Consider the following 16028-nt stretch of genomic DNA (forward strand, 5'->3'; position numbering starts at 1 on the left):
CTGCTAAAAAAGTATAAAAATGGATTTACTGAGAAAAAGGGAAAAAAAGAGAGAGAGTTGTGAGTGTTGAGTGTTTAAGATTAAATTAAACTTGGCACTTGATCTCTTCACTCAGCTGCCTGCCATTCACTCTCAATGACATACTGTATCTGTCTCGGCTGGAGCACAGAGAGGAGGAGGAGGAGGAAGAGGAGGAGGAGGAGGAGGAAGAGGGGGATGAAAACAGGGAACGACTGCTGCACTCTTTTCGTTTTCATTCCTACCAATCGCTCAGCCAAAAGAAACCAAAATTAACTGCTAGTTGTTGAGGAGGAAGGAAGGGAGAAAGGAAGAAGGAAGGACGGAAAGGAAGGAAGGAAGGAAGGAAGGAAGGAAGGAAAGGAGGGAGGAAGGAAAGGAGGGAGGAAGAAGGGAGGAAGGGAGGAAGAAGGAACGAAGGGAGGAAGAAGGAAGGAAGGGAGGAAGGAAGGAAGGAAGGAAGGAAAGGAGGGAGGAAGGAAGGAAGGAAAGGAGGGAGGAAGAAGGGAGGAAGGGAGGAAGAAGGAACGAAGAGAGGAAGAAGGAAGGAAGGGAGGAAGGAAAGAGGGAAGGAAGGAAAGGATAGGAGGGAGGGAGGAAAGAAGGAAGGAAGGAATGGAGGAAGAAGAAAGTAAAGGAGGGAAAGAGGGAGGAAGGAAGGGAGTAAGGAAGAAGGAAGGAAAGGAGGGAGGGAGGGAGGGAGGAAGGAAGGAAGAAAGAAAGGAAGGAAGGGAGGAAGGGAGGAAGGAAGGAAGGAAAGGAGAGAGGAAGGGAGGGAGGAAAGGAAAGGAAATGTGGGATTTTTTGACATACTGTATCTGTCTCGGCTGGAGCACAGAGAGGAGGAGGAAGAGGAGTAGGAGGAGGAGGAGGAGGAAGAGGGGGATGAAAACAGGGAACGACTGCTGCACTCTTTTCGTTTTCATTCCTACCAATCGCTCAGCCAAAGAAACCAAAATTAACTGCTAGTTTGGCCGAAATGATTAGTTTTATTTATTAGTTTATGTCATTGAGAAGGGAGGAAGACTGTTGAGAAGGAAGGAAGGGAGGAAGGAAGAAGGAAGGAAAGGAGGAAGGAAGGAAGGAAGGAAGGAAGGAAGGAAGGAAGGAAGGAAGGAAGGAAGGAAGGAAGGAAGGAAGGAAGGAAAGAAAGGAGGGAGGAAGAAGGGAGGAAGAAGGAACGAAGGGAGGAAGAAGGAAGGAAGGGAGGGAGGGAGGAAGGAAAGAGGGAAGGAAGGAAAGGATAGGAGGGAGGGAGGAAAGAAGGAAGGAGGGAGGCAGGGAGGGTGAAAGGAAAAGAGGAAGGGAGGAAAGAAGGAAGGAAGGAAGGAAGGAAGGAAGGAAGGAAAGGAGGGAGGAAGAAGGGAGGAAAGGAGAGAGGAAGGAAGGAAGAAGGAAGGGAGGAAGAAGGAAGTAAAGGAGGGAAAGAGGGAAGGAAGGAAAGGATAGGAGGGAGGGAGGAAAGAAGGAAGGAGGGAGGCAGGGAGGGTGAAAGGAAAAGAGGAAGGGAGGAAGGAAGGAAAGAAGGGAGGAAGAAGGGAGGAAAGGAGAGAGGAAGGAAGGAAGGAAGGAAGGAAGGAAGGAATGAAGGAAGGGAGGAAGAAAAAAGTAAAGGAGGGAAAGAGGGAGGAAGGAAGGGAGTAAGGAAGAAGGAAGGAAAGGAGGGAGGGAGGAAGGAAGGAAGAAAGGAAGGGAGGAAGGGAGGAAGGGAGGAAGGAAGGAAGGAAAGGAGAGAGGAAGGGAGGGAGGAAAGGAAAGGAAATGTGGGATTTTTTGACATACTGTATCTGTCTCGGCTGGAGCACAGAGAGGAGGAGGAGGAGGAGGAGGAGGAGGAGGAGGAGGAGGAGGAAGAGGGGGATGAAAACAGGGAACGACTGCTGCACTCTTTTTCATACTGTTGGTTTCATTCCTACCAATCGCTCAGCCAAAGAATCCAAAATTAACTGTTAGTTTGGCCGAAATGATTAGTTTTATTTAACATGTCAATGAGAAGGGAGGAAGACTGTTGAGAAGGAAGGAAGGGAGGGAGGAAGGAAGAAGGAAGGAAAGGAGGGAGGAAGGAAGGAAGGAAGGAAAGGAGGGAGGAAGAAGGGAGGAAGGGAGGAAGAAGGAACGAAGAGAGGAAGAAGGAAGGAAGGGAGGAAGGAAAGAGGGAAGAAGGAAAGGATAGGAGGGAGGGAGGAAAGAAGGAAGGAGGGAGGCAGGGAGGGTGAAAGGAAAAGAGGAAGGGAGGAAAGTAGGAAGGAAGGAAGGAAGGAAGGAAGGAAGGAAGGAAGGAAGGAAAGGAGGGAGGAAGAAGGGAGGAAAGGAGAGAGGAAGGAAGGAAGAAGGAAGGGAGGAAGAAGGAAGTAAAGGAGGGAAAGAGGGAAGGAAGGAAAGGATAGGAGGGAGGGAGGAAAGAAGGAAGGAGGGAGGCAGGGAGGGTGAAAGGAAAAGAGGAAGGGAGGAAGGAAGGAAAGAAGGAGGAAGAAGGGAGGAAAGGAGAGAGGAAGGAAGGAAGGAAGGAAGGAAGGAAGGAAGGAATGAAGGAAGGGAGGAAGAAAAAAGTAAAGGAGGGAAAGAGGGAGGAAGGAAGGGAGTAAGGAAGAAGGAAGGAAAGGAGGGAGGGAGGAAGGAAGGAAGGAAGAAAGGAAGGGAGGAAGGGAGGAAGGGAGGAAGGAAGGAAGGAAGGAAGGAGAGAGGAAGGGAGGGAGGAAAGGAAAGGAAATGTGGGATTTTTTTGACATACTGTATCTGTCTCGGCTGGAGCACAGAGAGGAGGAGGAGGAGGAGGAGGAGGAGGAGGAGGAGGAGGAGGAAGAGGGGGATGAAAACAGGGAACGACTGCTGCACTCTTTTTCATACTGTTGGTTTCATTCCTACCAATCGCTCAGCCAAAGAATCCAAAATTAACTGTTAGTTTGGCCGAAATGATTAGTTTTATTTAACATGTCAATGAGAAGGGAGGAAGACTGTTGAGAAGGAAGGAAGGGAGGGAGGAAGGAAGAAGGAAGGAAAGGAGGGAGGAAGGAAGGAAGGAAGGAAAGGAGGGAGGAAGAAGGGAGGAAGGGAGGAAGAAGGAACGAAGAGAGGAAGAAGGAAGGAAGGGAGGAAGGAAAGAGGGAAGGAAGGAAAGGATAGGAGGGAGGGAGGAAAGAAGGAAGCAGGGAGGCAGGGAGAGTGAAAGGAAAAGAGGAAGGGAGGAAGGAAGGAAGGAAGGACAAGAGGGAGGAAGAAGGGAGGAAAGGAGAGAGGAAGGAAGGAAGGAACGGAGGAAGAAGGAAGTAAAGGAGGGAAAGAGGGAGGAAGGAAGGGAGTAAGGAAGAAGGAAGGAAGGGAGGAAGGAAGGAAGGAAAGGAAAGAGGAAGGAAGGGAGGGAGGAAAGGAAATGTGGGATTTTAATATATATAATAATGTTTCTTTTTACACCTAAAATCAACCTGACAACCTGTTTCCCAATTAAACCAGTAAAGTCTTTCTGAGCTACAGCAGCTCTCACACTGATAAACTACTATCAACATTTCACCATCAAAAAAAAAAAAGAGTTTGCTTCGGTCTCGACCAACACGATCAATAACCTCATGAAGGAATTATAATAAACGGCCTTGGCCAGCACCAGTAACTTGCTACTGACCCTTTTTCAGTGTGTTGCATGCCAACTCTGTCTCATAAAACTTCCATTAATAAACTTCTAAATCACAACAGTAAATACATGTTTGCAGTAAATGTAATGCTGGTGAAATGTTTTCTCTCTGACAGCTCTTGCAGTACTTTAATAGGATAGTTTAACCCTCCTGTTGTCCTCGAGTCAAGGAAGGAAGGGAGGGAGGAAGGAAAGGAAGGAAAGGACGGAGGAAGGAGGGAAGGAGGGAGGAAGGAGGGGGGGAAGGGAGGAAAGAGGGAGGAAGGAAGGAAGAAAGGAAGGAAGGAAGGATGGAGGAAGGAGGGAAGAAGGAAGGAAGGAAAGGAGGGAGGGAGGAAGGAGGGAAGAAGGAAGGAAGGAAAGGAGGGAGGGAGGGAGGGAGGAAGGAAGAAGGAAGGAAGGAAAGGAGGGAGGGAGGAAGGAGGGAGGAAGGAAGGAGGAAGGAAGGGAGGGAGGGAGGAAGGAGGGAAGGAATGAGCAAGGAAGGAAGGAAGGACAGAAGGAAGGGATGAAACAGAGAGGAAGGAAAGAAAGAGAGAAGGAGGGAAATGGAGGAAAGAAGCAAAACAGTCCAAACAGACGGGGTCAATTTGACCCGGGAGAACGACACAAAGGTTAAAAGCAGGATACATATAATAAATAACCAGGTATGTGCATCCAGACATGTATCAGCCAATGGGTAGATGGGGTTGGGTATGTGGTCATGTGACTTCAGGCCATTATCATCATTATCCCAGACAGGCAGGGAGACAAGCCGGATATCCAATAAACAACAGGGGTGATGCCATATTTGTGACCATTTTTGGTGAAAAATTCAAATTACTTCTGGCTAAAGTTAACCTCAATCAATCGATCAATAAATCTTTATTTATATAGCGCCAAATCACAACAAAGTAATCTCAAGGCACTTTACACATAGAGCAGGTTCTAAACCGAACTCTTCAGGTTTTCATTTTAAAGAGACCCAACATTCCCACATGAGCAAGCATTTAGCGACAATGATATTTTATTGACTCAAACTGGTAAAAAGATTTACTGATTTTTAGTTGTGCACCAATGTGAATTAGGACGTGTGGTACCCCTTGTTTGTTCCTGTCATCGGGGGCACCACCCGCTCACTTCCTGGCAGCCACCCTGAAGCTCTCGAATCGAATGGAGGCAATTTGGGGCTGCTTTTTTATATACTCTCGGTCAAGTTATTAGTCAGTGCAGCTGCGATGTGACGAGAGCAGCAAGATCCCGATACGTCTGTATTAGATATGTGTGAAGTCGCTGTAGACGCCTGATTTAAGTGTTTAAATGAGGCGCTAGTTTAAATAGCTGAAGACTGGAACAGGTTTAGGTTTGTTCATATACAGTAGGTACACACACACACACACACACACACACACACACACACACACACACACACACACACACACACACACACACACACACACACACACACACACACACAAGCATCAATGAAACAGCTCAAACAGCTCAGACCTTTTAAAGATCCAATTTTACTGTTGACTGTTTTATTTATTTATTTATTTTACTGTTTTTATTTCCTCTTGTTTGCTAATGATAATAATCATTCTAAACTTTTGTTGTAGAGACACTTTAAAAAAAATCAAAGTTATAAATTGCTTCACAAGGCAGCAAAATAAAGAAAGAATTCATGAAACAATAAAGTTTTAAAAGAGAACAAATAAAATCAATTTGATGAGTAATAATCAGTTGTTGGTTTTTGTCAATTATCCTGTATAATGCTATCTGTGTAATAAAATAAAGTTTCTAACTAACTCAATAACTCACTCACTCAATATCTAACTAACTAAGTCACTAACAAACAAACTAACTAACTAATTCACTCACTCACTAACTCACTCAATATCTAACTAACTAACTAACTCACTCAATAACTCACTCACTCACTCACTCACTCACTAACACACTAACTAACTGACTAACTAACTAACTAATTCACTCACTCACTAACTCACTCACTCACTCACTAATTCACTCACTCACTAACTCACTCTATATCTAACTAACTAACTAACCAACCAACTCACTAACACACTAACTAACTGACTAACTAACTAACTAATTCACTCACTCACTCACTCACTCACTCACTCACTAATTCACTCACTCACTAACTCTATATCTAACTAACTAACTAACCAACCAACTCACTAACTCACTAACAAACTAACTCACTCACTCACTCACTCACTCTCTCACTCTCTCACTCACTCACTCACTCACTCACCCACTCACTCACTCACTCACTCACTCACTCACCCACTCACTCACTCACTCACTCACTCACTCACTCACTCACCCACTCACTCACTCACTCACTCACTCACTCACCCACTCACTCACTCACTCACTCACTCACTCACTCACTCACTCACTCACCCACTCACTCACTCACTCACTCACTCACTCACTCACCCACTCACTCACCCACTCACTCACTCACCCACCCACTCACTCACCCACTCACTAACACCAAAATCCCTTTTCAGTCTGAGTAGATCTACTCTATGTATCCGATAAGTTCCCCTCTGATTAAAACCTAACTTCACATCACAGCTGGACTCATTTGGAGCGCTGACTCTAAATCTTTTGAGACTACCTACTCGTATAAATTTATCCCAACGGATAAAAAAAAAAAAGAACATTTTATGAGAAACATGAGAATAAATCAGTCACACTTGTTTTTAACTATAGAGGGACACAGAAGGCAGGACATGATGCACCAAAAAGTACACTGTGGTTGTATTTCAGCAGCGTTTTTATAATCTTTTCATAAAAATGAGACATCTTGTATTTTATGAGAAGTCACAGATTGTCCTCTCTCCTTTTAACAAAAAGCTTCACAGCGGAGCGTTTAGCCCCAGTTAAAACAATACAGCTTATCTGGCATCAGCCGCAGGTGTAAAACAGAGGAAAGTTGACTGCTGGAAGTCAAAGACGTCGTATTTAAGTTTACGATCCGCTTGTTCAACAGTTGTTTGATAAATTGCTCCCTCACTGCCGGATTTTGGAGAATTCGCTGCTGTATTCACACATGGGCTCAATCACACATTACGTAGATTTACGACAGTGTAATGTGGATTTGGATATTTGTATTCACACATACAGCTCCTCCGGGTAATGTCCGGAAAATGTCAGGGTTGCAGTGCTCGCTTGGAGTTTGCATTGCATCACTATCTGTCTGTAGCTTATTAATCTTCAACTATATTTTCATCTTCAGTTGCTGTAACTTCTGCTTTGAACCTGTCAGATTATAGCTGAATGTAAAAATGTAGCTTTAGAGAAATTCAATTCTGGTAAATGGCTACAGTTCAGCTTTGCAGCCAATTTTCCCCCCAGTGGCCACTTGTGGTATTGCAGCGACAAAAGGCCCATACAGTATTTCCAAGATAGGAGTATGCACACACATCCAAACTGAAGAGGGCAGGTGCTAGGCTGAAAATGAGGAAACAAGGAAACATAATTTTCCCCCCAGTGGTCACTTGTGGTATTGCAGCGACAAAAGGCCCAAAAGGCATTTCCAAGATAGGAGTATGCACACACATCCAAACTGAGGAGGGCAGGTGCTGTGCTGAAAATCAGGAAGCAACATTTTCCCCCCAGTGGTCACTTGTGGTATTGCACGGTGAAAAAAAATCCCCCATTTTCTCCATTGACAACCATTGTAAAAGAGACATTTGTAAAACTGTTGACAGGACACTTTGAACTCAAGGTTAATTATGATTGTTTATGTTATGAATGTTTGATGCATGGAGGTTTTTTATGTGTAAAACCATCACAATGTAAATTCTGTGGGCCGAGATGCAAAGGTTAGGGTTAGCAAACCTGGAAGCCAGAAACATTTGGTCTATGCACCAGCCGAGCAATTCTTAATGGACTGAATGGCTGCCATTTTCAGTCCAGTATCCACCTCTTATAAAACATCCACAGGCATACTGCTTCATCTGTTAGCTAGCAGTTTGCACGTGTCTGCACCTTCACGAGTACTCATCATCCTCGTAGCGCAGTGTTGTGGTAGAAACTTCTGCATTAAGTATGTTGACTTCTGCATACATAGACACCCACATACATATATATCCATACTCCACCACATCCTCACACTAATATACATAGATACTTAATTTAAACACATACATGCTGCGTCTCAAATGTGCACACTATGCACTTTCTTGCGTAGTGTGCAAATACAGTATAGTGGTGCTTTGTGCAAAAAACACATGCATAATTTACATTACTGTCATTTCCTGTTTGAAAAGTGGCCCCTCCCCTTCTGCTACGGAGCCACAATGGCGACCGTTGAGGATGAGAAGTGTCCATAGTTACACACTCAACTTGACTGTTTTGAGTGAAACCATGCAGATACTCATAGTGCTGCATGTTTCCATACTTCTCAGTGTAAATACACTTATGCACTAAGAATATTAAGACGTAAGTACAGAAAAAAGAGATTTGAGACACAGCAATAGGCAAGGCAGCTTTATTTATATAGTGCATTTCATACCAAGGGGCAACTCAATGTGCTTTACATCAAAACAAACATTTAACAGTAAGAATCGGAAACAAAGAACATAAAAACATGCAATTAAGAAAAAATAAAAGTAAAACCCAATAATAGTAAAAACTGGAAAAATTAAAACATACATACAAAATATATATATTGTGTGTGCATGTATAATATGTGTGTGTATATGTAGACATAGACATACACACACATATATTATACATGCACATATAATATGAGTGAGAATATTATATATGCATGCATGTATCTATGTATGTGCATGAGAGTATGCATACTATGTGTGCAAAGTGAAATATTCAGTTTTGGCCAAGGTGTGACTTCACATATGTCTCTGTCTCTGTAATATTTAGTTTGAAGCTTGACTGTTTATAATTAATCTGGTTGCATTTTGTAATAAAATGTTGCTTGGACTCTGCAGTAACATCATTCATTCAGCCTGAGCAGCTGAATAAACTGAGTTGCGGTGCCTTTCGCTTCATCCCTGTTCATCACCATACACACACACACAGAAGACACGGCGCCCTGTGTGTGCGTGTGTGTGTGTGTGTGTGTGTGTGTTGTGGGCCAATAGTCACTCAGTTACACAACCGCTTTCAGTTTCCGAGCCCTGCCTGGCTGGTTGGTGGCTCCCGCCCACCGCTGCTCTCTGCTGCCTGCCTGCTGGCTGCTGGGCGGACTGGGGCAGATCAGAGCCGACCAGTTCCGTGTTTCTCTCCCAGTACACCCGGAGCAGACTGAACGGGAGGACCCGGCAGTGTCATGGTGGACATTCCTGCTCAGCTGCGGTATCCATAAGTCCGGGGACAGAGGAAGGGAAAGTGTTGACGGAGGTGAGGAATGTGTTTTTATTTCTTATTAATTCTGCGCGAATGGAGAATTCATAGTCACGTTACGTTACAGCCAAACTTTGACGCTGCTGGCTGGACCTCCTCTCTCTCTCCCTCTCTCTCCTCTGTCTCTCTCTCTCTCTCTCTTTACCCTCCTCCTCCTCCTCCTCCTGCTCTCTCCTGAAACGCAAAGTGCGTCGCCGTGCATGGTATGTTCACGCAAATGGAAAATAACCCCGGTGCCGTGACATGAAGCGCCGCAACTTTTACCGTCGATGCGTGCTGCGTGCGAGCGTGCGTGTGCATGCGCGTGCGTGCAGATAAAATTGGTATATAGGTTCTATATATATATATATACGGTATGAGCTGCGACGTGCACGTGTGCTCGCGTTTGTATGCGTTAAGTAGGCTATCGGGTGCGCGTGTGTCTGTAACGTGCGTGTGTCAGTAACGTGCGTGTGTCGTCCATTGATGTTGTTTTGACACAGGCGACGTAGACCGTGACGCGCCTTAACGATGAGATAAGCAGATCTGCTCGGTGTGAATAAATAACACGCGTGTGCTTGTGTGTGTGTGTGTGTGTGTGTGTGTGTGTGTGTGTGTGGAGGGGGGGGGGGGAGGGGGGGGGATTTCTGAACTGCGCACTTGAGATTTTTCTAGCACAGAAAACCCACGCTGAATCAAGCAAGGAGTCTAGAAGCGATGCTCACAGTTTCATGTGTGTGTGTGGTTGTATTTGTGCCTCTGCGTGCGTCTCAACACACAGTACGTCAACACACACTTTCAATGACGTAATTTCACAATGATTTGAAAGGTACACACACGGGAATAAAGCACCTGCTGTATACTCATGCACGCTACCAATTTACTGTGGAGTAGTTGGTATCATGCAGGATTATACAGCAGATTAATTTGATTCAACTCATAGTGAGATCCTCTAAATTACAAATATGGACTCAAAGATGACATCATCACTCTCATGACGATTATTAAAAGTACAAGTTTATTCATTTCTTACTATCTTATTAATTTGTCTCATATATATGACACAGACAATCATTATTATGATGTAGTTTTAGTATCTAAGTGTCTAATAATAAGGAGGACTGTCTGTAAAAATGACTTTATTATGACGTATAATATCGTTACCATAGCTACATATCACAATAAATTGGTATCATGCAGGATTATACAGCAAGTGAATTGGTTCAACTCAATGTGAGATCCACTAAACTACAAATATGGACTCAAAAATGACATCATCAGTCTCATGACGATAGTAGTAAAAATACAAGTTTATTATTAATTTATCTTATATCTCACTGGCCTTATTATTAGGTACAGTTTATACTTTTTTGGGGTGGTGGTGCATTAGGTTTAATGGTGTTCCTATTATTTTGTCCACCACCCCATTAACATACATGAAGAGGTCAAAATAATGGTATTATAATAATCAATATAATACACCACCCAATTAGTACGACGTCAGTATAAACATAGTAGAAGAAGTAGAATTATCACATTTTTTCACAATGTTAAAAAAATAAAAATAAAAATGTATAAACTTCATAAATGTAGAATTTAAAGCAGAGCTGTTGTATTGGACTACACAGTTGTTTCTAATGAAGTAGCCAGTGACTGTATATATGACACAGAAAGTCATTATTATGATGATTAGTATCTAGTAATGAAGAGGACTGTCTGTATTAATAATGACTTTATGATGACATATAATAACATTACCATACAGAAACACTGCAGAAGCTCATCATCACATTCATAGCTTATTTTATTATATATCTGTTGTTAGTCAGCAGAATATGTCACTTTTAAAGGTACTGATATGGTTTTTTTTTCTTATGTAAAATGATGCTATTTTAAAACATAACATTATATCGATCTGACTGATCAATAAATGTGATTAAACCTTTGTGTCGTCCTCACCGGGTCAAATTGACCCCGTCTGTTTTGACTGTTCCTTCTTTCCTCCCTTCCTTCTTTCCTTCTCAATCCCCCTTTCTTTCTTCCTTCTGTCCTTCCTTTCCTTCCTCCCTCTTTCCTTCCCTACTTTTCTTCCTTCCTTCCTTCCTTCCATCCCTCCTTCCTCCCTCCCTCCTTTCCTTCCTTCCTTCCTTCCTCCCTCCCTCTTTCCTTTTTTCCTCCCTCCGTCCTACCTTCCCTCCTTCCCTCCTTCTTTTCTTCCTCCCTCCTTTTTTCCTCTATCCTTCTTTCCTTCCTTCCTCCCTCCCTCTTTCCTTTTTCCTCCCTCCCTCCATCCTACCTTCCTTCCTTCCCCCTCCCTTCTTTCCTTTCTCTTCCCTTCCTCCCTCCCTTCCTTCTTTCCTTCCTTTCCTCCTTTTCTTCCTTCCTTCCTTCCCTCCTTTTCTTCCTTCTTCCTTCCCTCTTTCCTACCTCCTTCCTTTCCTTCCTTCCTTCCTCTCTCCTCCTACCTCCCTCCTTTCCTTCCTTCCATCCTTCCTTCCTCCCTCCTTTCCTTCCTTCTTCCATCCTCCTCCTTTCCTTCCTTCTTCCTCCCTTCCTCCCCCCTCCCTCCTTTCCTTCTTTCCTCCCTCCCTCCTTTCCTTCCTTCTTCCTCCCTTCCTCCCTCCCTTCCTTCCTTGACTCGAGGACAACAGGAGGGTTAATTGTTATTACAGTGATTTGCATGATGATGGTTAAACCTCTGTTATCAAAGGTAATGGACGGACCGCTGTGTGTTTACAGGAAGTGAATGAACCAAACCAGCACAGACACAACCTCCCATTAAAATAAATAGTTTTATATTAAAGGCAGTATGAAACTATCTAGTAGGGTTTGTAGCTTGTCTGTTATTAAGAGCGAAGGGAAACCAGCGTTGGTTCAGATCCTTCAAAGTGGGGATGAAATGGGGGCAAGTTGGAGAGTTTATCTATTCATAGTCAGACGCATGTAGGTCACAACTGTAACTGTCGGCTGGATGTTCAGGTCACTCTTAATTAATTAATAATAATGATGATGATGATGATGATGATGATGATGATGACACTATTTACTGAATGATATTAAATGCTTAGTAACAGAACAGGTAGGAGAGAAAAAAAGAGGCAAAAAAAAAGTCAAATATGAGGCTCTTTTCCTTCCTTCCTTCCTTCCTTCCTTCCTTATTTCCTTCCTTCCTTCCTTCTTTCCTTCCTTCCTTCCTTTCTTCCTTCCTTCCTTATTTTCTTCCTTCCCTCCCTCCTTCTTTCCTTCTTTCCATCCGTCATTCCTTCCTTCACTTCCTATCCCTTTTCCTTCCTTCCATCTGTCCTCCGTTTTCTTTTCCTTCCTTTCGTCCATCTTTCCTGCCTGTTTTCTTTTCCTTCCTTCCTTCCTTCCTTCCTTCCTTCCTTTCGAACGTTTTTCAATATTTGTTAAAAATGATGTTGTTTTCCTAGTGACTTAAATTGAACTTTACTGATTATATGTGTAATCCACTGTGGAGTGGGCCTCATCTGGAGGAGAAGGGGGGGGGGGGGGCTCTTAAAGAGACAGTAGCTAAAAACAGCCTGTTAATAGACAGAGGCTGAACTGATCGGCTGCATAAAGGACCAGTAGAAGATAAATAAGGAGTTTTTTTTTAACTGGAAATCATGCAAAGATATTCCAGTAGAGACACAGAATATTAATATAGAGCTGGAGATATGCATCCTTTTTAACAAAGTAGATGCAGTTAACCTAAAAACACATTTTCTCCTATATGATGGATGACTGACTTGTTTCAGGCAGCATTTTTTTAACCTAGTTACTGTATCAAACCTGAATAATCAGCTTCTGTGTGTACTTATAAAAGGGTTTCTGTGTTATTACAATTGAGGACAAAAGTAGCTGCTACTGGTACAAAACCAGTGCTGTTCTTTAAATGGGTTAGAGATGTTGGCTCGTGTCCAGGAAGGCTGATGGTTCTGGGAAAAAGTTCTCTCCCTTTTCTTCAAGAAGTCCCTTCTCAGTGCCTCATGAACAAAGCACTTAACCCTCCACCTGCTGAGTTTGTGGCCGACGCCGCTCAGCCCGAGCAGCGCCGACGCTAGTTATTTATTTAGTGTGATAAATGAAGGGTAAAGCTGTCCGAGGCGACACTTTCAAATGGCAGTGAAAGGTTATTAAACCCGCCGTTTGAAACTTTGTAAAAAAACTCAAAAGAGCTCAGAAAGTCAGTCAGGTCACGTTAATAAACTTCTGGCTTTTATCCAAGTTTTATTACTGACCTTTAAAAGGGACTGTGAGCCAGTTCACAGCTTGGAGCCTCTCTGGAGTAATGTTTTCTGTTTCCTGGTGTTGAAGGCTCGTTGTGTTTACAGTATAATAGTTTTAATCAGATAGTAGTTATGAGGATGTATTTTTATGATGTAGCAGTGAAGACTGATGGCTCTAATGGTTATACAATAAACCCCACAGCTCCATAAAGTTCTGCTTGTTTTAAACTTTACATATGAAATAACATTTCAATCATTATTTAACCCTCCTGTTGTCCTCGAGTCAAGGAAGGAAGGAAAGGAGGGAGGAAGGAAAGAAGGGAGGGAGGGAGGAAGGAAGAATAAAAGGGAGGAAGAAGGAAGGAAAGGAGGAAGGAACGAAGGAAGGTAGGAAGGAAAGTAAGGAGGAAGGAAGGAAGAAAGGAAAAGAGGAAAGGAGGAAGGAAGGAAAGAAGGACAGAGGAAAGAAACAGAAGGAGGGAAGGAAAGAAGGAGGGAGGGAGGAAGGAAAGGAAGGAAGGAATGAAGGAAGGAGGGAAGGAAAGAAGAAGGAGGGAGGAAGGACAGACGGAAGGAAGGAGGGAAGGAAAGAAAGAGGGAGGAAGGACAGACGGAAGGAAGGAAGGGAGGAAAGAAGGAACAGTCAAAACAGACCCGGGAGGACGACACAAAGGTTAAAAAGCTGCATTACAGTAAATGATCTACTTTTCTGAACTTACCAGACTGTTCTAGCTGTTCTATTATTTACCATTTACCCACTTTTCATTGTTTCAGAGTGTAAATATTTTGTTAAAGCATCGACAGCCATCTCTACAATATCGTTGTAATATCGATATCGAGGTATTTGGTCTAAAATATCGTGATATTTGATTTTGTCCATATCGCCCAGCCCTACTTCCTGCCACTCTCAATATCCATGCATTATCATTCATTATGTGCAATATACTTGCAGCTTTATCTGCCTTATTTTATTTATTATTTATTACCTGCACATGCTCTCTTATATAGTGTTATATTTTATTTATTATGATTATTTTTTATCTGTAATGCACCGTCAGCACTCCCAATTTCGTTGTACAAGTGATTGTACAATGACAATAAAGTTTATCTGATCTTATCTCATCTTATCTTGTCACTTTCCCATTTTTTAATGTTGATGTGTATGTGTGTGTACAATAAATGCAGCCTGTCAACCAGGCAGGGAGTTCTGGTCCTCTGAAATGAGGCCAACGCGGAAGTAACTTAAAACTGCATTCTATCAAAAGGCCACCAGGGGGCGACCGTTTTGGTGTCAAAAGGACTTCCGTCTCTATACAAGTCAATGGAGAATTCAACAACTTCTCACTTGATTTCTAACCTCAGTAAACGTTTTCAAAATGTGTTTATGGTCTCAATCGCTAGTTTAAAGCCTTCTTCAATGCAGTATGATGTTCATTTGGGACATTTTGGCCTCCCTGATTTTATATGTGACGATAAAGCAGGGTATGCATTAGGGCGTGGCTACGTCGTGATTGACAGGTTGATTGGTTCACAGGTTCAGGAGGGCGCCTCATGCTCCTCCTGATGCCCATATAAGTAGAATCTGTGGGGGGTTTTTACCCAGAATGCACCTGAAATTTTCAAGATGGCGCTGCTCAGATCCGAAACTATTGGCCTCCGAGCAGCAGTCCACAAACCAATGGGTGACATCACGGATGTTACGTCCATTTCTTATATACAGTCTATGGTTTCAACCCTGATTGTGTTTCATTCCCTGCAGGTGATCTCAGCGGGAGTCGAACAGATCATCAGACGATCCTGGATGAAGACGTCGACGCCACCAGCGGCTCCATAATGATGAATAAACACACTGGGATTAGGACGACTATGCACAAATCTTCGGGGTCATCAGCTGACCTTTGACCCCATTTAATGGATTAAAACAAAACAACAACAACAACAAAATGGCACTGTGGCTGAAACAGGGAAGGAATCAAGCCATCATACTCTTTGGGAATACTTGGAATTTTATCAAAGTGTTTGTTTGAAACGGGATCGGATTTTGGGATTTTCAATGGGATTTGCTAAAGTGGTAAAAGTGAAGATGTAATAAAGCGTGCGGGGAAAAAATGTTTCTAAAAGAGCTCAAACTGATTATAAAATAAACCCACGAGTCCAAGGATGGAGCAGGATTTCACACAGTAGGATTCTCTTATCTTCTCTCATACATTGTGAAGACTTGCATGCACCTGCCTGGACTATAACATTAGCCAGCGTTGGTGAAGTTTCCAAAAACCCGTTACATCCAATTCAACTTTCCCAAAAAAAACTGTAATTTCACGTTGTTTTGAATGGACGTCTGACGTTTCCCTTCAGCTTCTTCTTCTGTACCTCTGACTGCTGCTGCTGCTCAGTATCTTGCTGCAGTGCCATTTTAAAAAAAACAAACAAACAAACATGGCCGCCACAGGAAGGAGGCACATGGTGAAGGATTTTAACCATTTCATCACCTGTTACCTGTGTCGAGGTTACCTGATTAAACCGACCACGGTCACCGAGTGCCTGCACACCTGTAAGTAGAAACATCTCCTTCTATTGAGCTTCAACATTAAAGAGGTTTCATTCCTCCTGTTTCATACTATGACTATTAAAAGATCTCATTATAAAGTTGATAAGTTATGTTCCTTCCTTCCTTCCTTCCTTCCTTCCTTCCTTCCTTCCTTTCTTCCTTCCTTCCTTCCTTCCTTCCTTCCTTCCTTCCTTCCTTCCTTCCATCCGTCTGTCCTCCCTACCTCCTTCTCTCTTTCTTT

General features: G+C 43.1%; 1 protein-coding gene across 1 annotated transcript; it reads left to right on the forward strand.

Moving 5' to 3' along the window:
- Positions 1 to 8830: 8830 nt before the first annotated feature.
- Positions 8831 to 15790, forward strand: LOC133977256 (polycomb group RING finger protein 5-like; the record flags this gene model as incomplete). Its single annotated transcript, XM_062415357.1, is given in 2 exon segments — positions 8831 to 9028; positions 14999 to 15790. A coding segment is annotated over 1 exon segment (115 nt), but the record flags the coding sequence as incomplete, so codon positions are not given.
- Positions 15791 to 16028: the final 238 nt, after the last annotated feature.

The sequence above is a fragment of the Scomber scombrus genome, unplaced genomic scaffold, assembly GCF_963691925.1.
Source record: "Scomber scombrus unplaced genomic scaffold, fScoSco1.1 SCAFFOLD_443, whole genome shotgun sequence".
Classification (NCBI taxonomy): Eukaryota; Metazoa; Chordata; class Actinopteri; order Scombriformes; family Scombridae; genus Scomber; species Scomber scombrus.